Source organism: Channa argus, chromosome 2, assembly GCF_033026475.1.
Source record: "Channa argus isolate prfri chromosome 2, Channa argus male v1.0, whole genome shotgun sequence".
Taxonomy (NCBI): domain Eukaryota; kingdom Metazoa; phylum Chordata; class Actinopteri; order Anabantiformes; family Channidae; genus Channa; species Channa argus.
The window spans coordinates 27,040,456-27,067,955 of record NC_090198.1 but is presented as its reverse complement, the minus strand read 5'-3'; the positions used below and the strand labels follow the sequence as shown (position 1 = coordinate 27,067,955).

The 27,500-nt window shown below is 40.3% G+C and overlaps 4 protein-coding genes across 8 annotated transcripts; 2 read left to right on the top strand and 2 right to left on the bottom strand.

Annotated features, from left to right (window-relative positions):
- Positions 1 to 562: 562 nt before the first annotated feature.
- Positions 563 to 7,030, top strand: ctsba (cathepsin Ba). Of its 2 annotated transcripts, none has more exons than XM_067488535.1 (11): positions 563 to 720; positions 3,447 to 3,574; positions 3,662 to 3,747; positions 3,911 to 4,025; positions 4,209 to 4,324; positions 4,503 to 4,588; positions 4,663 to 4,809; positions 5,286 to 5,402; positions 5,532 to 5,660; positions 5,902 to 5,983; positions 6,166 to 7,030. In XM_067488535.1, the coding sequence occupies exons 2-10, from the start codon at positions 3,452 to 3,454 to the stop codon at positions 5,973 to 5,975; spliced, it is 993 nt and encodes a 330-aa protein (XP_067344636.1). In that variant the 5' UTR covers positions 563 to 720; positions 3,447 to 3,451; the 3' UTR covers positions 5,976 to 5,983; positions 6,166 to 7,030. The 2 variants fall into 2 exon arrangements, with proteins under 2 accessions (XP_067344636.1, XP_067344645.1); XM_067488544.1 differs by having other exon boundaries at positions 580 to 706.
- A 701-nt stretch (positions 7,031 to 7,731) lies between these two features.
- adpgk2 (ADP-dependent glucokinase 2) lies at positions 7,732 to 13,997 on the top strand. Its single transcript, XM_067488525.1, has 7 exons — positions 7,732 to 8,185; positions 10,252 to 10,411; positions 11,584 to 11,774; positions 11,949 to 12,045; positions 12,201 to 12,337; positions 12,823 to 12,959; positions 13,281 to 13,997. The coding sequence occupies exons 1-7, from the start codon at positions 7,990 to 7,992 to the stop codon at positions 13,842 to 13,844; spliced, it is 1,482 nt and encodes a 493-aa protein (XP_067344626.1). The 5' UTR covers positions 7,732 to 7,989; the 3' UTR covers positions 13,845 to 13,997.
- Positions 13,998 to 16,082: 2,085 nt separating this feature from the next.
- Positions 16,083 to 19,503, bottom strand: efcab2 (EF-hand calcium binding domain 2). Of its 2 annotated transcripts, none has more exons than XM_067488556.1 (7): positions 19,460 to 19,503; positions 18,983 to 19,067; positions 18,469 to 18,541; positions 18,090 to 18,166; positions 17,158 to 17,200; positions 16,975 to 17,041; positions 16,083 to 16,841 (listed from the first exon to the last, which is right to left on the bottom strand). In XM_067488556.1, exons 1-7 carry the CDS (start codon positions 19,482 to 19,484, stop codon positions 16,723 to 16,725), a joined length of 489 nt encoding a protein of 162 aa, XP_067344657.1. In that variant the 5' UTR covers positions 19,485 to 19,503; the 3' UTR covers positions 16,083 to 16,722. The 2 variants fall into 2 exon arrangements, with proteins under 2 accessions (XP_067344657.1, XP_067344666.1); XM_067488565.1 differs by having other exon boundaries at positions 18,983 to 19,064.
- A 363-nt stretch (positions 19,504 to 19,866) lies between these two features.
- Positions 19,867 to 25,536, bottom strand: cgref1 (cell growth regulator with EF-hand domain 1). 3 transcript variants are annotated; one of them, XM_067488489.1, is made up of 7 exons: positions 25,165 to 25,536; positions 23,728 to 23,833; positions 23,471 to 23,545; positions 22,379 to 22,452; positions 22,053 to 22,177; positions 21,807 to 21,908; positions 19,867 to 21,325 (listed from the first exon to the last, which is right to left on the bottom strand). In XM_067488489.1, exons 1-7 carry the CDS (start codon positions 25,217 to 25,219, stop codon positions 21,023 to 21,025), a joined length of 840 nt encoding a protein of 279 aa, XP_067344590.1. In that variant the 5' UTR covers positions 25,220 to 25,536; the 3' UTR covers positions 19,867 to 21,022. The 3 variants fall into 3 exon arrangements, with proteins under 3 accessions (XP_067344590.1, XP_067344600.1, XP_067344610.1); XM_067488499.1 differs by having other exon boundaries at positions 19,867 to 21,295; positions 25,165 to 25,500; XM_067488509.1 differs by lacking the exon at positions 25,165 to 25,536 and adding an exon at positions 24,510 to 25,107.
- Between the last annotated feature and the right edge of the window lie 1,964 nt (positions 25,537 to 27,500).

Genomic DNA, 27,500 nt, shown 5'->3' with positions numbered 1-27,500 from the left:
AAGGCAAACATGAACGTTTTAGTTGCTTAACAAGTTTCTTTTGTTAAAGAGCTCAAAGAAATATCCAGTGCCCAGTACAAAGTTCACTGCTCATTTTTGCATTTGTAATACAGTTATGTAAAATTGTTTTGTATGAGTTCTTGTTTTTCATGTTTATCTGTGAAGACTGCAGGAAGAGTTGTCGCATTCATGGTAGAGGCTAATGAAACAAATGAATCTTTTTCGTATAGTTTCCAGCAGGATGTACTTTACTTATAGTGACATGTTTTTACTGTGTGATATCAGTACTTTTACTTCAATAAAAGTATTTTAAAGTCTAATTCCAGTTGAGTATCCTGGGTGTCAGCGATCTGTGTGTAGCGCCCTCTATCCTCGGGTAGAAGTAGTGCGGCTCCGCTGGGCTCCACTAACACTTCATCAGAATCCCTTGGATATTAGGGGGTTTGTGTGTATTTTATGCTGGTCTGATCCAGATTCCGATGAGTGGTTTTTTTTCTGAGAAAAAAGACAGGAGTTAAAGAAAAGGAAGAGCGCTGCTGACGGTTTGATGTCATTATCAATCACATGAGCCGCATTCATGTGACCGCTTCGTGGGGTCACGTGGTTTCGGGGGCAAATGTTAAAGTAGGACGGTTTCTCCCGTAATTGCTCAGTGACTGACGGACAAGGAGGACGGGGACCTGGAGCTGAATACACACGACACCTGGTAAACAAGAACAGGTAACGGGGTTTTTTAGTTGAGCGCTGCTTCTTCTTCGTCTCGTCTTTTGTTTTGCCTTTTATTTAGAGTTTGTTTACACGGTGAGTTAGCGGTTAGCATTTAGCATTAAGGTGCTTAGCGCTAAAGCAGCATCAGCAGGAGCAACAACAACAACGCGCTTAGCTGGTTAAACTGAGTTTCATCAATGTTCTCAAGTGAAATCGGCTGTTTTGATACGGAGATCAGATTATCTCTTCAGCATGTAACTTGTGTTCATAATTCAATTGTTTAACAACTTGGCCCACCTCACCTTCATGGTCAAAGGTGATAAGCGGAGCTAGCGTTAGAATGTACGAACGTTTTCCGTTCGTTAATGATCGGGACATATCAAACATGATCGCCAAAAATCTGAATTTAAAGGGGGGAAAATAACTTGACAAAAAGGCTAAAATCCAAAACTTAGATGTTTATGTGAAACCTAACACTGAAAATTCAAGCACATTGAAACAAAGATATGGAAAGTGAAAGTGCACATTTTTTTTTCAGACAAACATTTGGCTGAGAGTTGTTTTATTGAATTACAGCCATATCTGTGATTATAGCAAACTTGATATAACGTGAATCACCTGAAGATGGTATTTTATACTATATATGGCTATATAGTTTCCTACAATACAGTTTTGCAGGGCTGCTCCCACAAGTGCAAAATGATTTTATTCTAAAAGGACATTTTCATGTTTAAATACACGTGGAAACTGACCTGGATCACCTGCTTGAGTGAATCTGACTTCCTCTGAAGAGGCTTTCAGCATTATCATGAGGAATGAGGAAATTAGCTTTATCTGTCAGTATTCAAACGAGGAACCAACCAGGCAGTATAACTGATTTATCAGAGTTTCAATTTACTTCTTGATAAATGTGCTGAGAACCGTAAAATGCGTCTTACTCTAGCAGAGGGGTTAACAGCATCTGAACGCTCCTTTTTTTTATGTCTCCTGTTCAGGAAATGTACCGAGCCGTTGCTTTAGTGTCGACCACAGCACATTAGGTTAGTTTTTCACATCAGAAATGCGGTATTTTACTTCGGAGGAGAGAAGAACTGCTCATTGTTGTCGAGTGTAGATGTAAAGAAGCAAAGTGAGCAAGTTTAAACAGATCAAGTAGTTGAACTTGATTTTGAGGAAGCTCCAGTTAAAAGCACATGTAACATGTGATCATTGGTTCCACTTGCAAAGCAGTTGAACTTGAACAAACACGTTTGCCATGACTCAGCTGGTTGTCTTGATCTGAATCCTCACACACCCCAACACTCACAATCCTCCCCACCCCAACACACACACACACACATTATTTATTTATTTTTAAATTTTAGTTATTGTTTCTCATGTTATGAGCTGGTTGTTTGTTTCAGAAAACTACACTGGAAAAATGTGTGGTGCCAAGTAAGAGTAGTACTATGAGTCATCTTGTTTGTATAGCATTTTAATCTCCTTATGAACTGGCTATAACTATAGAAATTAGTCAGCAGACTGTTTCACTTCCCCCAGATAACATACTGTTTTGCCTTTTGAAGGTAATATTTTTCTGCATCATCTGATCTAAATTGAAAGCCTCTATTTACAGCACCCCCAACAGCTGGTAGACTTCAGTTTCTCTACAACTCACCTGTAACCATAAACTATAAATACACTTAAAATGGGCACTAAAAGCTCTTTTTGTCCTCTCAGGTAATGTGGAGTAAATGTGGGTTTTAATTTTTATTTAATTTTTTTGTGGCATTAAACAAGATTGAACTCTTAGTGTTTTCAGAAAGGATGGTGGGTGATTTCACAATGACACTTAAATGTGAGAGCAGAGGAATTTTCTGTTCTTGCTTCCCTATGTGTGTACTTTCTAGCTGATGGTTCACTGGCTTTTGTCATGTGATGTCGCCATTAGAATTGATTTCTTTGTCTCAGATTCCCTTCTGCTTCTTCATAATAGAAACAAGAGTTTCCCTTGCAGGTGTGCTGACTGTAGGTTACAGGTACCTAAAAAGAGAAACGTGTGTTTGTATGGAAAATCTGTTTGACAATGTGCCAAAGTTATATTAAGGGTGTATATAAGCCTGTTAAGTCCATGTGAAATTGTTTGGCAACAGAATTATTCAAATTAATGTTCCCTATTTTTGCTAATTTTGAAACAAAGTGTGGTTACAGAAAAATGATTCCTTTTCTAAAACAAGGATTTTAAGTCCTGCTGATCAGATTGACCAACATCTGCATTTTTTATTTATTTTTTGAAGGGCACGGTTTCTGCATTGATATTGATTTTTGTTGGATAGAGCAACCCGCTCATTCTCTCTACAGTTTAATAGCCTGCAGTACAATGTTTGATGGAGGTGATCTCTACTCTTTGAATTTCACCTGATGTAGTAAACGCGGTCTATTGTGGTGTTGGTGGCATTTTTCTGCAGTACAAAGAATTTATTTTTCTTTGTGCTTTAAATAGGAACCGAAGCCCAGTGTATTTACTTGTATGTTACTTTGTGTGTTTTGTAATTTGGATGCTGTGTGCATAGTTTTGCCTTGTCTCAGGCTGATTGCAAGTGAAAACATGGAAATTTTTTCTTCAGTTAGTGAGTTAAGTCTTTCATAAAATGCTTAATTTGGGGGGGGTGACATTGTATTACCTCCCTATTTTGCTGCGAATAAACTATTCCTCATGGCTCAGGTGGTCATTTGTATTTATGTTTTTAATGTTTCAGAAAAAATGTGGTCTGCAGCCTTCCTGCTACTGGCTGCCAGCTTGTCGGTGAGCCTGGCCAGACCCAACTTCCATGCACTGTCCAGTGATATGATCAACTACATCAATAAGATCAACACTACCTGGAAGGTGATGGATTTTCTTTTGTTAACTCAGGAAATGTTAGTGGGTATAAGCAATTCTGTTTGCCTAAATCTCCCTCTGTCTCCAATGCAGGCTGGTCACAACTTCCACAATGTCGACAGCAGCTACATACAGAAACTGTGCGGTACAAAGCTGAATGGTCCTAAACTGCCAGTCTTGTGAGTTTCTCATAGTTTTTGGTGGCCAGTTGAATGATTTATACTCTTGTTAGTAAAGTCATGCATGCAATGTGCTCTCAACTAAGTGAACTCTGCTCTCCTTAGAGCAGTAGGTTGTAGAGGAGTAGCAAACGGTAATACTGGAGTTATTTTTACTCTGCAGGGTTCAGTATACTGGAGATGTGACACTTCCCAAAGAATTTGACTCTAGAAAGCAGTGGCCCAACTGTCCCACGCTGAAGGAAATCAGAGACCAGGGCTCCTGTGGATCCTGCTGGGTGAGACATAAACTCTGAAAAGATATGACTGTGTGTAGCTGGCTTGAAGGGGTTTTGCAATTTGAACGCCACAGAACAACCTTATTTAGCCAGAGAAAACTTTGAGGTGGCAAAGGCTTAAAACAATAACCACACTATGTGATAGTTATGTGTGGACCTGTCGCCTGGTTCTTCTGCCCACAGGCATTTGGTGCTGCAGAGGCCATCTCAGACCGTGTGTGTATCCAAAGCAAAGGCAAGGTCAATGTGGAGATTTCAGCTGAGGATCTGCTGACCTGCTGTGACAGCTGTGGCTTTGGGTAAGAGCATTTGTTCAGATGGCTTCAGCAGATGGTTGCCTTAACTGTCTGTGGTAAAGCATACTGTAGGATATTTGCAATGTTTGGGTGTTGTGAGGAAATAATTCTCTGAAATGAGGGATTTGAGTTGGGGTATAGATTTGGTATTCAAGCATCTTTGTTTTTCCTTGCCTCTAAGATGTAATGGTGGCTATCCTTCAGCTGCCTGGGACTTCTGGACCCAAGAGGGACTGGTCAGCGGAGGGCTCTATGACTCTCACATTGGTGAGTGCTGTAATATGTGTTTGTCTGCAAGACTTCTTCTGTGGCTACAACTACAATTCTGACTGTGTCTGTAGGTTGCAGGCCCTACACCATCGCTCCATGTGAGCACCATGTGAATGGTAGCAGACCCCCCTGCACTGGAGAGGGTGGAGACACACCAAAGTGTGTCCGTCAGTGTGAAACTGGATACACACCCAACTACAAAAAAGACAAGCGTTTTGGTGAGACGTTTGATTAAAAATTAACAACTATTTGGGAGGGTTAGGAGTAAGCATTCCAACATTAACTCTGTGTGCCTACATATTCACCAGTGTCCAAGAACAAATCTAGGTAGATTTTGTTCCCGTAATACTCACAATATGTTGGTTATGCCAGTAAATACAACAGTTTAAATGTTAAACTGAAATGAAGCACAATTTATCTTTATTTCAGAAAATGAGTTAATGCATGTATATTTTGAATAGGTTCATTTTAGACTTTCCAGTTACTTTGCTAGTGTATTAAAAGCTTTTAGTAAATCAGGATATCGGTATTGTCCACTTGGATAAAGCCTTCATATTAATTGTTCACTAACAGGCACATTTCTATAGACTTCTACATGCACAGTATTTGTTAGATCCATGTATCCAGTCACTCCATTGCCTCAGTCACTCTTCTGTCTGCAAAGTGTAGGCTCCTTACTCAACATGTGTTGCAGGTAAAACCGCTTACACTGTGCTGGCAAATATGGTGCAGATTCAGTCTGAGATTTACAAGAATGGTCCAGTAGAAGGTGCCTTTACAGTCTATGAAGACTTTGTGTTGTACAAGACTGGTGAGTACACATACACTGTTGACAGACAACTGCAGCATAAAAGCATGATACTGGTTGCATGTGTGCAGGGTAAACACTGTGGATTTGCTCTGGATATCTCTTGTATTGTTTTCTTTACCCTTTTTCCAGGTGTGTACCAACATGTGTCTGGGTCTGCTGTGGGTGGTCATGCCATCAAGATCCTGGGATGGGGGGAGGAGAATGGTGTTCCCTACTGGCTTTGTGCAAACTCCTGGAACACTGACTGGGGTGATAATGGTGAGCGAAGCCTAGAGTTACTACTCGTGCAGCGTTCTGTGTTTTTAAGAAACAGCACTCCTATTCATGTGCATGCATGTGCATGGAATACAATCAAATGTATACAAACCTTAAGTGTTGAATTAACATTCTTAAAATGTCACAAAGCTTAACCCATGAAGAACGTGTACATAATAATAACTTTAACTTTTTTTTTTTTAAACTGCACTAATTTAAATATAAACTGTCCTCTGATCTTCAGGATTCTTTAAATTCCTACGTGGATCAGATCATTGTGGTATTGAGTCTGAGATTGTGGCTGGAATTCCCAAATAAAACCTAAGGTAAGACTACAAAAACATACCAATTTCAAGTATTAGCCTTAAACATGTGTTTACTGTGTACTTGTAACTTAATCTCATAAACCAAACTGGAATGCATGGATTTGTATTTCTGCACAAGATGCTATAGTCTTTGAAATTCTCAGAAGTTTAACATTGATGTGGCCTAACTGTTTTTCTTACAGGTTGTGAGCTGCAGTGCCTGTTATGTAATCACTAGAGGGCAACACAATCCTGCTTTTAGTCATTTTTATCTTGCCCATGGCTTAACAAAAGGGGTACAATTCAACTGAAGGTGTTTCTTTGTGAATGAGCCATTGCAGAGTCATGCTCCTTCACCTAGCAGGAATTAATTGTATGATTTTACAGGACAATGGTGGTTTTAATTTTTATCTCGGGCAATATGAAGCAAGCTGTCATTGTTGTCAAATTAAATTTGTCCCTTTTGTTGCAGTTGTTCTGCACTGTGAGAAAATGAACTTTACTTTAGAGCAGTCCAAAGCTGAAACAAAATCACAAGACTGCATAATGTAGAAAATAGGTCAGTTTTTTTTTTTTTTTTTAATAATTGCAACTTTCATTTCAACTGCCATTTTTATGTGTGCCACAAAGTCACTCCATAATGTCTGGAAAGTCACTCCATAATGTCTGGAAAGTCACTCCATAATGTCTGGAAAGTCACTCCATAATGTCTGGATGTATTCTTTGCAACTGGTGCCTGTTATTCTTTTTAAACTTTGATATCAAGGTGTTTTTTTGTTTTGTGTTTTTGTTTTTAATAATTGCAACTTTCATTTCAACTGCAATTTTTATGTGTGCCACCAAGTCACTCCATAATGTCTGGAAAGTCACTCCATAATGTCTGGATGTATTCTTTGCAACTGGTGCCTGTTATTCTTTTTAAACTTTAATATCAAGGTTTTTTTTTTTTTTTTTTTTTTTTTTTTTTTTAAGGTTCAAAATGAGGTTTTTTTTACTGTCTGCCTGTTTTAATCAAATATTTGCACATGACTTATGTTTTGAATTGAATAAAACAATATTAAAATCCCAGTATGATGTGATTACTCTTGAACATGCATACATGTCTACCACATCTGACTTGAGGCCTTGGATCCCTGATGGATAATGTGTGATCTATAGTAATTGTGATCAACATTCATTCTAAAGCAGAGGTTAACAAATTGCTATATGCAAACATGGTAGAAGAAACCCTGAGAATTTTCACTTTTTAAAAAACAAACAAACCGCAAAACAGTACAACGTGCAGGCGAAAACAAATAATGTTTAATTTCGGATTAATCTTCACTATTGGCGAAATTCTTAATTAATTTAGCAACTGCTTAGTAACGTAGTTTATCCTGATAATTTCAACAGCGTGGTTCAAAGTCTTGCCTATAATAGTGTATAAATTTAACACTTTAGTTACAGATTAATTTTAGTATAATACATAATTATCAAAGTATTCCGAATACGCATTTTGAAATGTTTCAACAATCGCTGTGTGAGCGAACCAGAATCATTATTTTGGCTTTATGATAAGGAGAGAATGCAAATTTAAGATGCGTGGCATCGCAAAACCCTAAAGTCCGAACGTGTGGAGAGCAGTTGGTCAAAGTGCTCCACGCTTCCGCCTTGTCAGCAAAACACAATATAAACACTCCCCTTTCATAGTGAAATAGTTTCTGCTCGTTTTAAACACCAGCGTCTGCCTCTTTTCCAACCTTGGCAATGTTCTTCGGTTTAAAAAAAAAAGACTCGTGAAATAAGACTGTTTTTACAACACTTAATTGGAAGTAGTTGTTTAGAGGCGCTTAAACTAAACTGAAGTGGTAGTTTTTTGAGTGAACTGCTTAAATCCAGGTGTCAACCCAGTGCCCGTTCGCTTCGCCACATCCGGTACACTCCGGTGTCGGCTTCTTAGCCAAACAAACGACTGCTGTGCTCTAATTGGCGGAGCGGTTGTTCAGAACGGCGGCTGTGGAGGCGCCGTCGCTGTTAGTAAGCGAACGATGGAGACGGGAGGCACAGTGTCGTGGGTGAAATACGGACCCTTTTTGTCCCTCGTTGTAGTTCTTTTGGCCCTTTGGCTCCGGACACCCCAGAATGAAGTACTGGACGACCGGTTGGATACGGTCCTGTCCTCTCTGCTCCGGGCTGAACAGAGAGCCGGGATGAACAGCGTCGCTAGACCGAAAGTGGCCATTGGTAAGTGGCGTGAGCTAGCTAACGTTAGCCAGTTAACGCCATGCAGATCTGGAAATAGCTGGTAAAGTCCTAGGAGAAAACGGCTAATTGTCAAGTTAACAAGGTATTTTAAATGAAGTAGCGTTAAGATTAACTTAAGTCATTACACAAACAGGAAATGACGCTAAATTGGCTTGCGTTAGATTGAAAGGAGCTCGCGTTGATGCTGTAACAGACCGTAACACAGACCAGCTTGAAGGCAACCGTGAACATATTAACACCCACTAACGTTACAGTTTAACCCGCATTTGATGCTGAGTTCTCTGGATTCCACTCCAGATTTCACACTGGCGGAAGCGAAGGTGGAAGAAGTGTTAAGATCCTTTTACTTAAGTAAAAGTACTAATACCACATTTTGCATACGCCCACTACAAGTAGAAGTCATGTATTGACAATGTTACCTAAGTAATGGTAGTGATAATAGTTTGGTTTAGAAAATGTGCTTCTGTTATTAAAATCTGACGCAAGGGGGCTTTTGTCAATGCAGAGACATGAGCCTCGTTACTTTTCTATCATTTTATGTGAAATGATTGGTTTTTCATTTTACTTTCATTTTATTGGCTTTAAACAGTATTTTACTTTTGGGTGGAGTCCAAACCTCAACACTATCGCACAAAAAAGAACCTTAAATGACAAAAAAGCAAATTCTTGCATTTGACAAACTGTAACAGTGATGTATGTGGCACCAATTACATTTATTTTAAGGTTATATACTTTATCATTTCAGCCCTACTGTTGTTTACTACAAGGTAAATAAATGATAATGGTTGGATACAATGAGTGGAGTTTGATGAAGAGGAATAGGAGAAAGTGAACGAGGAAGGAATAATCTGCACAGTCAGAACACCTCAGCAGTTTTGTCAGACCAGCTGGAACATTTTGTTTTGAGCAGGGACACTCAAACCAGATGGACTCATCGTGACTCTTTTAATTATTGAGTGGTTAGAAAAAGTGTGTGGAAATAACTAATGTCTGTGTTGTGTTACTAGTACTGCGGTTAAATAGCGAAATCAGATAATGACTTTAGGGGGGCACTGATTACTATTGCTGTAGTTTCAACAATGAACACTTTGGTTTCAGTCCTGTTTTATGGCTTTCACATGTTGACAGTCAGTTTTCCTCTATGACCTAATAACATCCCCCAACTTTTAAGCACACACCTGGTGATACCATGTACCTGTATGTGAGTATGACTGGCAGTTAGTGGGTCCTTTCTTTTTTGATTGTTTCCTAGTAAAGACCACAAACCCCTTTAGACAGATCAGCAAACATTAATTATTATTGCCATCCACATGTTTGTCTCTCATACTCTAATCCTAAAATCAGGTCCTTTGAACCATGATGCAAACATGTAAGAAAAGTGTTCACCATATCTGCCCAACCTTTACCCAGTTAAACAACAGGCTTAGCCACACAGTCAGATCTGGTACATTGTGGGTTTTTTTTTAAATATATTAGTATATAAACAATGCCAGAACTGGTAACATTTAACAGAATTATTTTATTTACAAGAAGTTCTTTCAAAAATAACATTGATAATATCATCAATGGGTAGGTAAAAGCAAACAAGCACTTAGAGGCAAAACGTCTTAAAGCTGAACTTATGGCAGCTTCGGTCAGACATTCAAAACTTACTCAAATGCGAGACTTCAACCCTTTTGCTTTTGCCTTCTCCTTACAGGCTGCCTACATCACGACGTTTGCCTCCATGTTCAGACTTGATAGAAAAAGTTTTATAGCTGAAAGCAAAGTATCAACAAGACAGATGTTTGAACAATCAGCTGAAACTCTACTGACATGTCAGAATGTGACCAACCACAGTAGCAGACAAATGCCACAGTACCGTACTTGCTGTTAATGTTCAGTCTAACTACTTTTCGAAAATGCGTGTCCGAATCTCAAACGCCCCCACCGCCCTCTCTTTAGGCTTTCACTTTTATGTTCGACTTCCCCTTGGCCCAAAATGTTTTGTGGTTTACTTGCATGTTTGTACTGGATATTTCTTAATTTCTTTTTTTCTCTCTCAGGGTTTGGAGGCTGTGTTGACCTGATAGTGGACGGTGTATCGTTGCTGAAAAAGATTGGCCTCCCTCCCACGGACCAGCCCCTTCATCACGACTACTTAGAAAATGCAGAACAGCTGGCTCAGAGCTTTGCCTACTTCTTTGCACCAGGAGCTGCTGCAGAGTAAGGGTTTGTCTGAATAACAGCTGGCCAATGAATAATTTGGGAGTAATGAGCTACATGTACTGAACTTTTTGGAAGATGGGCCGCAGCATTTTGAACCATCTTCACAGCTCTTTGGCTAATGTAAAAGTTAGAAGTCAAAGTTAGAAAGTGAAAAGTTGGAGCCAAATTTGAGAAAGCTTTGTTATCTGAATCAAAAAGAGACGAAACAAGTTTCCTAACAAAAACAGAAGAATACGAAGTAGTCAAATGTAACACACAAGGGTTTAATAAATAGCTTTGCACAGGATTATTATCTTTAGCAACCAACAAAAGTTTCTAAGTGTGTGTGTGTGCGCGTGTGATAAGAGAGTGCAAATTTTAGCAGTTACATCATTTGTGAGGCTTGAGGCCCGTTCATCACATTTAACACTTTAAGTGCTGTGGCCTTCTGACTTCTCCTCTCACCCCTCTGTCACACGTCCATTCAAAAAAGTCACATTCCACCAAATGAACAATCTATCACACTAACCTAACTGTCACTCCTTACACTATTTATGTATAACGCAATACACCGCTAGCAAGTAAAAGCTCCAACTTGTAAAGCTCAGTCTTTTGTCAGTGTTTTGCTTTTTTGTTGCTTGACGGATGTTTATTAGTTGGCTGTAAGTGTTACGCATTAGTGCGTTTAAACTCGCCATACCACTCTTTTCCGTCGCTGGTGAAGGCTCCGGTTTTGGCTTTGTTCGTTGTCTGGAACTAACACCTAAAGGCAACAGGATTACAAAATTCATCAGTGAGAGAAGATACAAGGGAATGTGTGTGAGTGAGTTTTGTTTAGAAACTTCTGTTAGCCAGAGAAACCAGAAATTGGAATGAGCTCTCGTGTGTGTGTGTGTGTGCGGTTTGGGATTTTAAATAGTCGATGATAAACTTTTAGAAGATACTTTTGTTTAGCAAACCGCACTTATCTCATAAAGTTACAGGGTCACATTCCATACCAGGACATTGTGGTACATAGTCAATTTTGGATGTCGTGCACACAACACTGGCTTTTTTATTTCTCGCCTCTCTGCAAATAACCTCGTGTGGCTTGGTCTTCAGTTTTCCACAAGGCTTCTTTTCATAAAACAAGCTTCTGAACCTTCATGAAGGTATCACCTAACATCAGTCATGTGATACCTTTTTTGCAGGCGCTTTATGCTAAATAACACCCTCTTTGGTGAGCTGGTTGAGTCGTCCCGTGACCTACCTGGGAACAGATGGTCAATTGGTGGCAATGCTCCGGTAATGGCTGGTCGCATGGCAACTGAGGGGTGTGATGTGTTGCTTGGAGGAAGTTTCAGCACCGACTTTACTGAAGTTCTGTCCCAGCACATCACAGGTACACAAAAACACATTATGAGCTTCTTAGCCCTTTCATATTTACTTCACACAATCATTTCCTCAATTCCCTTCGACACTTCACGACAACCTGTACTTTTTATTTTTTCCCTTTCCTCTGCTTTGTTTTTCTCTTTATTCATTAACCACCCCTTTCACACTTCTCTCTTTCCAGTGGCTGGAAACACAGTGGAAGAACCCGACATTCATCTGGTCCTCGAGTATCCATCTGGAGCAGACTGGGGAAGCTATACTTCACGTAGAGCAAACAGGTAGGAGACAGCTTAACGTCTAGTGGTTATTGGAATATCTCGGGGAATCATGTAAAGTAAACGGTTTAATTTGAGTCTTATGAGAGTTAAGTTGTGCATACATATATATTTAAGGTTCTCAGGTACGTAAAGCTCATTGTGTTTGTGCTCTGTAGATATATAATCCACAGCGATGAACATAACCCCTACCTGGCCTCCATGGAGGAGTTTGCTAAGAAACTCAAGGAGTTCAAGCCAGACCTGCTGGTGGTGGGTGGGCTGCAGATGATGGATAATTTCCCCTTTCAGACAGGTAACAGGAAAATGCTGACAACTATTTTATTTGTTGCTCCTGTGTGGGTCATGCATTTTTATTAATTTTTTATTTATTCAGCGTAGATTGGGTGAGAGGTCTCATCTCTTTTTGGAAATGCCCAGTCACATTCTCTTAAAGCCATATACCCATGGACAGAAAGAAAATCAGATCTAAATGCGATCTGCCCAAATATGGGAGGCTGTGGCTCAGGAGGTAGAGGGGTTACACACCACTGCTGACGGTTCAATCCCCACCTCCACCTGTGCATATGTTAAAGTTTCCTTAGGCAAGACACTAAACCCCAAAGTGTGTGTGCGTGTGTGTGAATGAGCGAATAAGAAGCAACTGTAAAGTGCTCTCAGTATTAATAAGCTAGTAAAGCACTATATATATGTCCAGACCATGAATAAAAAATAAATAGAATAATGGGTAACTTCGCCTTTCTCCCCCTCCCTAATCCATCTAATCCTCCATCTTTTTAGGTGAACGGGAGGCCCTTCTTTCCCGCCTGGCCGACCTGCTGTTGTCCTCATCTCCTCAAATCGGTGTCCATTTTGAGATGGCCAGTTTTGTAGAGGAGAGCATAATGGAAGACTTGCTTCACTATGTCATACCCCATGTATGTACTACTGGGTGTACTACTACATTCATTTGCATGTGTTTCTTAGAACAGAGGTAGACAAGAGTGCAAATACAAATGCAGGTTTGTATAGACGTGGCAATCAAGTGAAACTGTATGTAATACTAGAAGGTTTGAAAATAGATTTGCTTTGTTAAAATTATTAACTGCATTTGTAAACAGCAGCTGTGACTAAAGAGAAGCCATAAAGAAATGTCGCCTCTACAGTAAGAAATGTCATGATACTCAGAACTCGCCATTTTGTTATTAATAAACAATACAGCCATGTTTGAATTGCTCATCCTGCCTGTGCTTTCCCAGGCGGACTCTTTGGGAATGAATGAACAGGAGCTTCCCAACCTGCTCAGTCTGCTGAAAGGCTCCAACATCAAAGTGTTGTCTGACCCCAACCCACGTGTAGCTACTGTGCTCGACCAGATGAGGGAGGTCTATCGCATTATGAACCAGCGCTACAAGGATGCCAGTGCAGAAAGTGACTCAGTCAGTTCTAAAGCGGAGCGGAAACCACTGACCCGGCTCCATGTTCACACGCTGGCCTTTCAGGCAATGATTGTGACGCGTGGCTCTCAGTGGAAGAACACCATGTCAGCCACAGCCAAGGCCTCTCTCACAGCTAACCGCCATGTCTGTGGCTCTAATGACATTGACCCTAGCAAGGCCAGACTCATTATGGATGACTCCTTCTCTGTTAGTAGGAGGGAAGGCAGCCAGCGTATTCCTCTGCAGGAGACCAGGCCCGTCAGCTGCTGGGAGGAGGAGGACTATGAGATCTGCGTCGCACCGGTACTAGTGTGTACTGAGGTTTATCAGACTGCAGGTGGAGGGGACAATATTTCAGCTGCTGGCCTGGTGCTGCAGATTTAGACACTGACACAAAATGGTCAGTGTAAGACAATCTTGACTTTAGCAAACAACATGACTGTGTAAACTTGATCTAGGTGAAATGCAAAATGGCCATTTGGCAAAAACAGTTTATGATTATAATATCAGGTAATAAAGTTTGCAGCTCGTGGACCATCAGGAGAACTGTGTGTTATATCTCAGATGATGGGTTACAGTGGTTATGAATCAGGTTCCTTAATTTCAAATACTTGGGTTCAGTTTTGATTGAGGTGTTTTTTTTTTTTTTCTGTCTCTCTGTCAGGTGTGAGCATATGTGTGTGCTAACTTAGCTAGGACCTTTTGGCAAAGTTCTAACATATTTGAGGGGTAAGATTAGTTTCTAGGGAAAGGGTTAGACATTTACTTGTGGTGGTTGGGGTAGGGGTCTAGGGAATGCATGAAGTAAATAAAAAATAAAAGACCTAGCAAGAATAGAAATAGGAACCTGTGTATGTGTTTATATTTGATTGAGTGACAAAATTGCGTACACTTTTTTACATATCCAATGTCTCTACCTGGGTGAAAAATCCTCTTTATTTTGGGGGACAAACTCTTTGAACAGACCCTGCCCTGTTTGGGGTTTTTCTTGTAGCCCATCATCTGACTTCAGTGATTTTAATGACCTATTGTCCTCTACTTCTCCAAGGCCTTATAAGACTTGTCCTTCAGCCAGGGTGAAATAAAGAGGGCTGAGGTTTGTGCAGAGTCATACACCAGGTTGTTTTATAGATCCACACTGTGGCCTGTGGTACAGTTTTTCTAAATTATGTTTTAAACGCTTTGAACACAGAGCTTAAATAATTTTTTTTTTAATTAGGCTAATGACTCAAAGCAAGTTGTAGAGTTAAAATTACTACATCTGAATTCCTGGTTTATTGGCAGCATGTTTGTTAGGTGTTATTGAGCAAATAAAATCTATAGCCCAACCAGCAAACAACCTTTTACCTCTGCTCCCTTACACAGCCTGCCAGTTTTAAAAAGTCACATCTGCAGCCGGCTTTGTCCTGCCTCTCCCCTCTCCTGTCTCATCCTCACAAGCCAAGAAATATAAAAAATAGAAACCTAACAACGCAATCACCTTCCCCTCCTGTTCTTCCCTATAGATGTGAACATTCTGCATACAGGTTTGGGTGTTTTTGATTGGTTTTCAGATTGTCATCCCTGTTTACCCATCGCAGTGCAATATGCAGAAACAATATTAAAAGACCAATGTTGATAGCTTTGATATGATGTCCTAAAATTCCTCTATCTTCATGCTGTTTGTTTCGTCCTTCCTTTTTATGCACTTCTAATTGCCTTGTCTCTTCCACTGGCTTTGTTTCTATCATCTAGCAGATTTTCCTGGTTTCCTCTCATTATTGTTTATTTGTGGCTCTTAAAGGACCAAATAACCAGTCCGCACAGTCCCAGGCAGCATTGCTCTGAAGGAGAAGTTAGAAGCAGCCACTTCTAACCTTTTTATTTTATTTATTTTTTTTTTTTTTGAGGGGAAGTTGCAACATGACATTCTTATATTTACTGCAACCCCTGGTTCTTTTCTATATTTAGTCTTCATCTTACTCCTACAAAGATTAGCGCCACATATCTGCCCTCAGTGTCCATCTGAATGAATAAGCTGTGTAATTATTCCTGAGGTCTGCCAGCATCAGTTTGATTTCACTCTTTATGTTTTAAATTCCTGTTGTTTAAAGCTGTATTTACAAAAATTTTGGGGCTTAAATGTGAATCACACCATCTCTGTTATTTCCCACTATTTACAAATGAAACATTCCACCACAGACATAGCTTGTTATTCTCTCCATTCAGAAATTTAGAAGTTCAGTATTTTTCTTGTGTGAACGATATGGAAACCCTTTAGGTGCTGTCTCTCTGTTGTTTGATTATGTTGAAGCTTTATTCTGTTTTGACTCTAAGTTCATTTAGTGAAAAGGGAATGTTTAAACATGCATTTGCTATTACTGTAGGGTTAATTTTTCTAATGTCTTCGTCCCACATTGATTGGAAGTCGAGCATAATGGGTCATGTTTTTACTGTGAAATGAACTTGTTGCATGCACTCATGATGCTCATGTAGAGAGATGCATGTGTTTGCCACCATATCATCTACATATCTATGCTCTAGATATGTTTTGTCGTCCTTGTTCTAAAGCTGTGTTTAAATGTTCCATGCATGTTAACTATTCAGTGCAGAATCACTTCAGATAAATTGCTGTGCTGATAATGCAGTCATTGTTTTTTTTATTGTTTGTTTATACTTGGGCTCATTTCTTATCAATCACGTCACGAACTAAACATTCAATACACTGGTCAAAAAAAGGACTTGATTGTTAGAACTGCAGTGTACTACACTGTGTACACACTTGTGAGTACCATTCACATGGCTTTTCAGCATGATCAAGGTCCCTTCCTTTCTTCATCCTTCCAACATTTTCAAAGTTTAGTTTCCATCAACTTTACTTCATCCGAAGCTGCACGTATTGTATGAACCCTGTTGAATACTGGAAATGACCAGATTACCTCCTGTTTCTGATACTGCCATTAGGCCCTGATATCAGCGCACAACAGATGTTCTCCATAAAGGTGGTACAGTAAATTCAAATAGTGTCTGTCAGATTACATTTACCCTGCAGCTTGTGGAGGGTTAGAAATTACATACAGACCTTATGTAATTACTGCTGCGTGTTGTGTGTGTTTTGCAGCATTGTAATGTCATTTAGTGTGTCAATTCAGTCATAAAGTATTTGATCTGGACTCAAAGCCATTTCTGCAAGCAAAACATGCTGGCAGAGCTATTTACATGTATTACTTAGGTTGTATCACCACTACTAATTAGCTCGGAGATATGTACAAAAAAAGACCATTTACATGTCGGGGTCCACTGTCAGCTGGTTGATTAAGTCTTTGTAATAGACACGATTCTTTTCGTGGTCAACAAGTGCTGTCAGCATCTCATCCATCTCTTCCTGAGTGAAGGGTTCACCTGGTTTAAAAATACACAACCATGAAACCACACTACTTGTAGGGTGTTTAGGGAGCCTAATAGGAATTTTACACATACAAGCATGACATTTTATTTTTTACCCCTTAGTCAAAATATTAAACTTCTGATTTACCTTCCTTAGTCATGTATTTTGTCAGCTCCTCAGGCTCCAGGTATCCTTTCTTGTCTTTGTCCAGAACCTTGAAACACAGTGTAAATGCTTTATCTGCTCTGCTGAAAGTGCAGATGTTGGCTCGGATAACTCCTACAACAGTACAACAATGTAAAATGCACAAAAAACCAGAGCTGGACTCACCTCGAAGGCCTGAAGCAGATGATCCTCAGGAATGGGAGGAAACCTAACACACACAAAATGTGGAAAGGTCAGGTAGCCACCCCTGATAGTGCACTGAACTTTGTCATGAAGCTCTAATACTTTTACAGCGTTTGCACGGTGGAATTTCCATATTCTTTGCTAGATAGTAATTTATAAGTCTACACTACCATCCAATAGCACTGGATGTGTACAAATAAAAGTTACAGCATCTGTCACTGCCTCTGTCTACACCACTGCACCACCTATGTATAAAAGCTCTAAAATCCATCCATTATCTGTAACAGCTTATGCTGTATAGGGTCACGCAGTGGGCTGGAGCCTATTCCCGCTGTCACTGGGTGAGAGTACACCCTGGACAGTTTTCCAGTCCATCTCAGCGCTAACGCAGAGTGACATAGAATTACAGTCAACCCATCACGTTCACATTCACCCCTACAGGCAATTTAGTCCCAAATTATCCTAACATGCATGTCTTCAGACTGTGGGAGGAAGCAGTGGCAACACATACAAACGCAGCACGCACACAGAAAGGCCACGGTCAGTCAGAGATACAATCCCACAACCTTCTAGACAACTTTAAAATACAGTGCTTTCATTTTTTCAAGAAGCTCTGACATGGGATCTTGAAAAACATCATCTGAAAAGTTAATTAACAAAAAATTGCACGGTGCATCCTCTGTGGATATTTATTCCACACAACTATTATTTGGAGCGTTACAGGGGCTAGATCCTTACTGTATAACGTCCAAATATAAAAGCAAACTAAAAACTCATACAAGTGACAGGTCATAAATTTTCTCCATCTATGACATCGAATGGAAAAACACACTGTATGTAATTTGCATTGTGACATATTCAAAACAACAAGAACCAGTAAAAAGTATGGACTGGACACAATAGAACTGTCTTACCTGTTCTCCAACAGCACTTTGGTCATGGCAGGGAGGAACCTGTTCAAATGGATATATCTTGTGTGGTCCTCCTCCACCTGGTTGATCAGAAAAAAGCTGCAAGATTTTGGTCCCTTGATAAGCTCGAAATGTTCTAACCAGATCGAATGTCACCTTGAAAGCGAAGAACACTGTTCTCTTCACATATATAAACCATAAATGCAATATTTTCATAGCTTTTTAATTGGATGGTAACATTTTATCAGGGAGCTCTTAGTCTTAGTGTAACATGAGTAAAATATGAAATGGTAAAATAATTTTCCAATAATTGCCCACCTGAAGAATGTTTATTTTATTGTTTCTAATATGACAAAAAGATCTTAGTAGATACTGTTCTCACCTCAGCTAAAAAGTCATGAAGGTCATTTTGAGTTGGGAAGCAACCAAGAGAATATATGATGGTGCTAATCTCCCTAAAAACAAACAAAAGGCTTGAGTCAAAGTTATTACTGTCAAACCATCACATCTCACAGCCACTGCCAACGTGAGTTCCTTTCTCACTTCTTTTTTAACAACTGCAAGAGGCAAACCAGAGGAGTTTCAGTTTGCTTTCAGCCACAGACTCGAAAAACATCTTTGAGAAGCAGCGATTTGATGAGCGCGGCTTGCCTCAGATATATTTCCCCTGTGTAATTTGACTTTCTATTTAAAACACAGAGCATGTGGTGGTGTGAGATTCTGTGGGTCAAAAAAATCCCACATGGGAAATTTACTGCAGAGTATATCACACTGCACAACTGCGCTTGTATTTGACGTGATCTCGTTCCCTTCATAAAACATGTTTTATTCTTCCACCAGTGATAAATTGGGATGTAAAACAATCACCTTTTCACCTCAGTACTGTAACAACTCACCGGACATCCACCGTGTTGTTAAACTCATAGTCAAACGCCTCAAATGCTGCTTTAATCTTCTTGTGAACGTCTGGCACGACGCCTTCTGGCAGACAGAGAGGATAAAAACACACAGACTCAGGAGTTAGTCTGACAGAAAAATAGTTCATTGTGTATTTGGTGAGGAAAAACCGAATGGCTCCCAAGGTTGCTACACGACCCATGTTTGTTTTTATCAGGAAACCGAGTAGCAACGTGGGAAAATGGGTTTGTTTTATGTTATTTGTCAATCAGTGTACTGTACATCCAAGTCTTTTTCCAAGCGAGATTCATTGACTTAAACGGATGTTTGCTGGTTCAAACAGGGACTACGAGCCAAACCGAATCCTGGAGGCGAAATGTGGCTCGCAGAGTGTGACCCTAATAAACACTGGGTGACTAACTAACCAAGTTAACTAAGTTACCAGCACTAATCAACCGACGGTAACTCCTACGAACCTGAACTCTGCTCATCCTCCGCCATGTCTTCTTGTTGTTTTTTCCGTTACCTAGCAACGGACTGGCCTCAAGCGCTCACGTTACGACGTTGATGAACGTGAAAACGTTATATATTATTGCCAATCTGTTATAATCTTTTACTCCCGCGTTTTAATGTAAAGATTGAGCTTTAGCTCAGTGATTGTTACTGTACAGTAACAAGCTGTTTTGGACGAGATGTTTTTTATATTCTGATTTCAACAAATTATATTGACAAGCTGAATTCTCCACACACGTGAGCATGTTTGCTCCCTTTATTAAAGCCTGCTGCAATAAAGGATTTATGAACAAAAGTCGTTTGTAGTTTTTGCTCTGTATAATAATATTATAAGCTGCATGGTGGGACAAATACATGTAGGGCAACAGAATGAAGGATAGAAGGACAAACAATGTTTGCTTTATTGTCTCCAGCTGTATAAATGCATACATGTTTTTAAAAAGTAAAAATAAAGTAGTAAACAGTTAAATACTGTAAACAATTTCAAATTGCAGATAAAGACTGACTGTGAGATGACATGTACAGTAGCTGTATTGAGCTGAACTGAGCCTCCCTGGAGGCTTTAGTCATTACTGCAAATACTCATCAATTCATTCAGGCACAATAAAATTACCATCACCGCATAATGTTTGCTACACGTGCATTTAACTCCGGAAAATTAATCTGTGGAAAATTAACTAAGTCATTGTGTTGGATGAGGATAATTTTAAGTTTCATGCCCAAACTGAGCTGCATGTAAATGAGACAATTTCACATATGCAAAAGTGTTCAGGTCTGACCAAAGGCTAAATAAATACAATTAAACTAAAACAAGAGGCAGCTCACAACTGTCATACTATTTAAAATAAGATTATTAGCCATTTCACTTGCCTAGAGAAGAAAACGTAATCAAGAGTACTATGATGGCCTTTGTTTTACTAATATGAATAATATTGCTTTCTGAATTCAGCTTCTACAGGTGGGTGCAAAAGTTTGCATCCCCTTATTTTGGACGGTCAAAATAGTAACACAATACTTTTTTTCATCAACATAATATTTATTTATTTCATTTGACTTTTATCCTTGACCATTTTGGGTACTTGATGATGACAGAACATTTACACTGTTTTGGTAGTGGGTTTAGGGTTAAGCTTGCATCCCCCTACATGCAGTTCTGGTGTAAGAAGATGCAAACGAAACCCTAAAACTAACATAATATAACTAATCCACATGGTAGAAATGTTCTGTCATGATAAGAAGTAACATTAGCAAAGTAATGAAACTTAAATTAGTGCAAAGGTTTGCATCCCCATTTGATAAATTAGTTAAAAAATAAATACATTTCTAAATAGGAGCATTCATACTAGCTAGGCATGAGATATTATGTTAATGAAAAAAGTCTTTGTTTTAACACATTTTACCATTTCAGAGTATTTTAATGAGGTGATAAGTACATCTTTTTATCGTCAGTCTTCCACAGGTTTCTACAGGCTGCACCCAAGAGGCCAGGATGACAGCGTGGACAGAGCCAGCATGTATGTGTGTGTTCATATCTCCGGTTGCCCCCGATGCACTGGCACTCGCTGGTCCTGCACCTGTTCTGCTTTGGGGTCTTCTCGGACTTCATTCAGTTCATCTGCTTGCTTTATTGCTTCCTCTTCTACTATCTTTGCTTCATGTTGAGGTTGCTCGTTTTCTTGGATCTCCTCTCTCTGCTCCGCGTCTCCTGCTTTCTCTGGCTCATTAGCACTGGGGTTTGACAGCTGCTCCTCCACTGCCACCTTCTGCTCCTGGTGAGGTGCCATATTGTCACTGGAGTCCTGTGGTGCAAAGCGTGACACTGTTGTCAACTATGAACGAAACGGTGAAACAGTTGATCAAAATGTAAAACTAAAACTCGATCTGTCTGGATTTTAACAGATTTTCACAAGCACAGAAACAACAAAACCGCACTGCAGTTTTTGTTTTAACTCCATCTATTTGTGTTTCATTTGTATTACTTAATCCGGTCTTTCGTCTGTGTTTAAATTTTTCTCTTTTAAATAAATTTTACTCGTGTATGGAATTTAATGCATGACACCTTCCCACAAACAAAGCGGAGGAGGCAGCTCTACAGCATATGACAGGTTTAGGAACACAAACGTGCATCACCTCATGAATAGGTGGCTTTCATCAGTCTGAAGTGAGAGATTTACGATCGGTTTGTGCAGCTGTGCAGAGAACTGTCTCGAAATCGACTTGGAACAATCATACAAACAAACGTCCCTGAGAAAAGTTATTTTTACTCCTGGTTAAATTCAATAGTTGAGTGTACGTGGACATGTGCAGCACCTGTGGGTGAGGTAATGGAGGGGACAGCAGCTCTGATGGGGCCAATAGTCCGTCCTGGTTTATATCCTGAGACTGGAGTAAAAAATCGACCATCGACACCACCTGAACTCAAAAAATACACAGATACTCACATAAACAGGCCATACATGTATGTACAACCACCCAGCTAGCATGGTACAGTAACTCTAAAACACACACACACACACACACACACACACACACACACACTCAGCCACTCTTCCTCACCCGCTCACTGGCCTGTGATCCAGGTGTATGGTGGGAGTTATAGTCTGAAAGCAGCTTCATCATCTCCAAGCCGTCCAAGAGCCCACTGCGGTCATAGTCATAGAGGCCAAAGAGGAAGAAAACCTCTGAGGGACAACAGGAGAAGAACGACTCGTTTATCACAAAACACATGTGATATAATGCTGTCGTCTAACTGTAAAGGATGTACAGGGGGGAAATGCTCCTCACTAGGTTTATGTCAGTAAACAGCCGAGTGTCTAATTACAGTTTAGATATTTATTATTGATGCTCAAAGGGAATGTCCTGGGTCATGCAAGTATCTCTACCTTGCTCCCAGGTGGCGATCTCTGGTCCTCCTTGGCCGTCCTTTAGACTGGATTGAATGTAACTCTGCAGCAACCTGGGAAAAACACAGCACACAATTGCAATTCAATCTAATCGTAAGAAAACGAAGAGTCAAGAGTTAACTTTGTGAGGTCAAATACTGAATAGCATCAAAGCAGTGGTGGAACAAAACCAGGGGCATTTACTTTTAGAAACGTAGTAAGGTGACATTTTGTTTTACTTTACTCGGTCACTCTGTTGAGGGACATGATGGGGCTTTATATGGAGTCATAATGAGTAAAATTTGTGTCTTGTTAAACTCTGATATAAATCTGAAAACAATTAAGAGAAGACTTTTTTTAAAATCACTTTTACCAGCTGCAATGTTAGTGTACAGATAAATGCACACATGTGTATTTCTACCCTGTGGTACTGCTGCTTTTACTTACAGGAAAGATGCTTTACTGTACTGAAGGTGCACTAGAGATCCTATATGACATTCTGCCACTAGGGGGCAGATTGTTGGCCTACTTAAAATATTGACTCCACATACCAGGAAGAGGAGCCACCTCATCATGAACAGCCGTGTCAGGCAGGTTTTTCATTCATTTGGAAGTGATTGTGTCCTACATAAAGCAGCATAAACTTTAGCTGCTCTGCGTGTTTGTGCGTTTATGGTGTGTGGTAGCAGTGCTGGTTACGCTGGTTTCCCACGTACCACCAAAGATTTAAAGAAGCAGCTTTCAAAGTCCGGGCAAGGCAGGTTTAATTGTAGAGCATCACCACTCAAAGACAAGCAGCAAGAAGGATTCACTGTCTTCTAGAGCGACAGAGGTTTAAAGGGAAATGATTTCACCGTTTCAAAGGGAAGAAGCGTTGCTGAACTTGTAATCTTATCAGGCCACGTCATTAGCACATCACAGCAGCCAAAGTACAGGCCACTAAAACAGATACCAGCTTGATGACATGTACAAGTGCTTTGCATGTTGTGTGTCTGCTTTCAGTGTTAGCTACACTTTGGGATATTGCCAACGTTTTCTACTTATGATTTAAAAAGACTTAAACCAGCCGCACATTGTCCAGGTGTCACTCACCTGCGGTCGTCCTCCCCATTGCCAAAAGGATTGGACAACGCTACTGAAGGAGGCTGGGCGTCTGCTGATTCTTCTCTGTGAAATAAGCAAATAGAAGCTGAAGTTTTTAAAATATATATTTTAAAAACCTCTTTACTTGCACTTTAATTTAACATAATTTTAAGATTTTTACATTGTTCTGTTAAACCATTTCAGAAAGACTGTTTATACAGAAAGACCAAGAGAGTGAGGGTGTGTGGGTCTGGAGGTGCAGGTACCTTTGTGTCCCAGGTAAACCTGGTGCTGCCACGCACAGGTGTATGAGCAGGAACAGGGACGTGACACATGGAGCTAATTTGCCCAGGCGAGACTCCATAAATACACCTATAAGCACATAATCATTTTATGGCCTTTGGAATTCACTGATACAAGACCATCATGCATTTGTTCACAAGTCATCACCTCTACTACATCAACTACACATAGTTTCAAAATATACAGCTCAATAGGTGCATCCTCTCTGTTGCACCCTTTATCCATATCTAAAGCTTTTGATAGTTGTGAAACAATAAAAGCACAGAAATATTACAATATTACAGCAGCATTGGTTGATAGGTGATCACTGCATGATACTGTTTGCCAGTACTGCATTAGCCACTTGTCATGGTTATTAGCAGCAATCTACAGCTTATGCATCCAGCTTATGAATAAAACACGACCCATGCAGTGTAGAAACACATCCTGCAGCCCCTACAAGCTACACTGATGGTGGACCTCATGGTCTATTATAGGCAAATCAATGAAAATCTTCATATCTAATTATAGCTCAGCCAGAGGCAGCCAGGCCTCCAGGTCCCCACTCAGTGGGTAATGAAATCAGTTACCCACCGAAAACCACTGAAAGTACTGTACGCCCACTGAGACGCTGACATCAGGTTATTCATATTTTGAAATATAGCTATACTATTCCTTACGGATCTGTCTGGACTAAGTAACAATGAGCACGAACTAGTGAACTGCTTTAAACCCCACATTCTAGTATGAAGACTAATAATCGTACAGTAAGTGGTGATACTGCCGTCACGTTCTGCTCCTCTGTCTCATCCTGTCTGTGCAGCAGATTTGGGGGTCTTCGTTCCACGCTGCAGTAGTTTAGGCCACTCAGACTGCAGCACAGTGGAGTCAAATATCACAGGCCGAAATGCGATTATCCTGCTGACAGTCCACGTGGAAACTTACTGAATGAAATGACACTGCAGTCTACACACTAATTTAAATCATTTAAAATGTAAAAGGTCAGAGAACCGGCACTTAGATGCACAGTCTCGGCCTCATTTGTATCACTTTTCCACCTTTAAAAATACAATAACGACCATGTAAATCCATGAAACAGACAACAAACTTATGTCTGCTACAGGAAAGTAAAGGTTTGGATCCGTCCTCTCTGCCTCAGTGTCCGCTCATGATGTCCCCGCAAGACGCGCAGGTCTTTCCGTGTTACTGCATTGGATCGCTCGGTTGAGACGCGCACAGGTTTATTACCACTTTATTAGCACTTTATTACCACTGCAGCTTCCTCCTGTGGTCACGCAGTCCCACAGGACCCACGGCCGACTCCAAGTCGCTGCAGCCACACTCCCCTGACCACATCATGAGCACTGACGGCGCCTGACGGAGGAGAATAAAGATTCAAGTGTGAGCCGCGGTGAGCCTACCTGTCCGCATGCCCGATGTGAGACGAGGAAGCAGCTTTTGTTCGGACAGGTTCATATCTGGGGAACACCTCCGCTCGCGCCTCCCGGTCTGCACTGCGCAACGGCGACCCCGGGCGCGCCCACCTCCACCCTCCGGCTGCCACGGAGACCGGAGCGTGTTTTGGTCAATGACAGGGTCCACGTGGAAGATCGGGGCAGCAGTCGTGGCGCAGCGAGCCTGCGCATGCAGCTTCTCCCCTGTGCTCCTCTCTCCGGGTTTTCCGCCACGCCACGTCCTCACTGACAGGCAGATTCACGGAGCAGCCGCCGCAGGGGCGGCGTAGTCCGCGTACGAGGTGTTTCATATTCACAGAGCTGTGGAGTAACCCGAGCTTTTAGTCAAGTAGAGGTGTCACCGTAGAAACGCTCAGTCACAAGTAAAAGTCCTGCATTCAAAAGTATCAAAAGTCAAAGTACTAATGGAAAAGTAATTTTCCTTCAGAATAATGATATTATATTATATTTGATGACGCGTTAGTGTGTTCGTGATAAAGGTGGAGATGGTTTTAATAGGAAACTGCTATAATCGTCACGGTTAAGCGACTATTTATCATAATCGGTGGTAGTACACAAACTGAAATTGTACTCGGGCCATTCTTGAATAAATGTACTTAACTACCTTCGAGCTTTGAGTGAACTTTCAGCTGTAGCACAGAAACCTCCCCGGTATCTGTGGAAGTTCTGCTTAACGTGTATTACTTAACACTTACAGTTGAGAATAAAGAACTGTGTGCATTACTTGACTGAACAGCTGAGGTATTGTACCATTTGTTGAAATACCTCAGACATGTTGGTCACAAATATTACTATTGTGAAAGTGCCACTCTGAGTAATGTGATGGGCATTTGTCACTATATTCTCAATTTCTTTACAAATCAAACTATTTTAAACAAGAAATAGTAAAACTATACAGTCCTCTGTAGAATTAATAAAAGAAAACTATTGCTTTATAATGCAGCCTGCATACATTTGTATGAGTAGTGACAATTATGATATATAGAAAACTCACAGGGTTCATTCTTTCTGTTTAGTTGCATTTAATTCACTTGTATTACTTTTGACATGTTGACATTTTTATTTATGTAACTATTTTAACGCAAGTTAAAGTTAAAGAGAGCGATGCACATAGGTGGGGCCAGGGGAGGCCCCCAAAAGCAGATTGGCCACCTTAGGTGTCCCCCCAGTGTCAGGGTAGTAGGTACCTGCTGTGCAACGTTCAGCACAAGATCTGACCAAATCCCCCTAAATGATTATTATTAATTGTTTATGACTATTTGAAGTTATAAACAGAAGATGTCATAATGTGCATACGGTGCTGTATGCATTTTATTTCATACGATGAAGAAACATTTTATCATTATACATTTTATTATATCCAAAAATCTTTAGTTTAAAACCCAATGAGTGCACTGCACTTCTGGACTTCAACCACAAGATGTCCTCATTTGTCTTTATTTAAATAGCTTCTTTAGCAACGTGTCACATATATTATCATGCTATGGGCATGATAATATATGCATAACTGCATAACTTTATGGAAAAGAAAGGCGAGCTAATAAAGTTAGAATTACATCTTAGCTGCAAAAAAAGTCATTAATAATATAATGTATATAAAACTCCAATCTTAGTTGAGAGGGTTTATTTTGCTTACAGTACACAGCAGATACACTGTTATGGAAAGTGAAATGAGAGTTGAGATTTTTACAAAGTTTACACCTTTGTAAACTGCTTTGTACAGGAGCTGGACCACGGCAGCATTGCTGCACACTGACCTACATTCTAACTTTCAGTAAATAGTTGCCCTGTGACAGATTTGTGTCAGATTTTGTTGTGTTTTAAGGGATTAACCAGTTCATGAGCTTCTGACTGAGGGTCCCAGGTTTGATCCACAGACCAGCAGCGTAGGAGCTTGGCTGGACAAGTGAACCGGCAGCGATTTCCCACGTCTAATCATCACCTGTTTAGAAGTCAGGAGGTCACACTATGGTCGTACTGGCAGCTTCCAGGTGTGACTGTGAAGTGTCTAAATGGGATCAGTAGTCCTATAAAGGAGACGTGACACTGGCCCAAAAAAATAAAGTAAAAACAAAAAAAAATCAAAGCTGTCAATAGGAAAAGAAGTTTCTAAATGTTTCACAAGTTGTGAGGACTGTCCAAATGTCTTTCCAAAGATGGTGTCCAACTAATTTCTGCCCACAAAACTCGTACAGAGACAGACACACACGCACAAGGTAAGATAATATCAAGACATAGGTGTTTCTCCTGCCTCCTTACGATGTGTATGTTGTTTTCGGTGA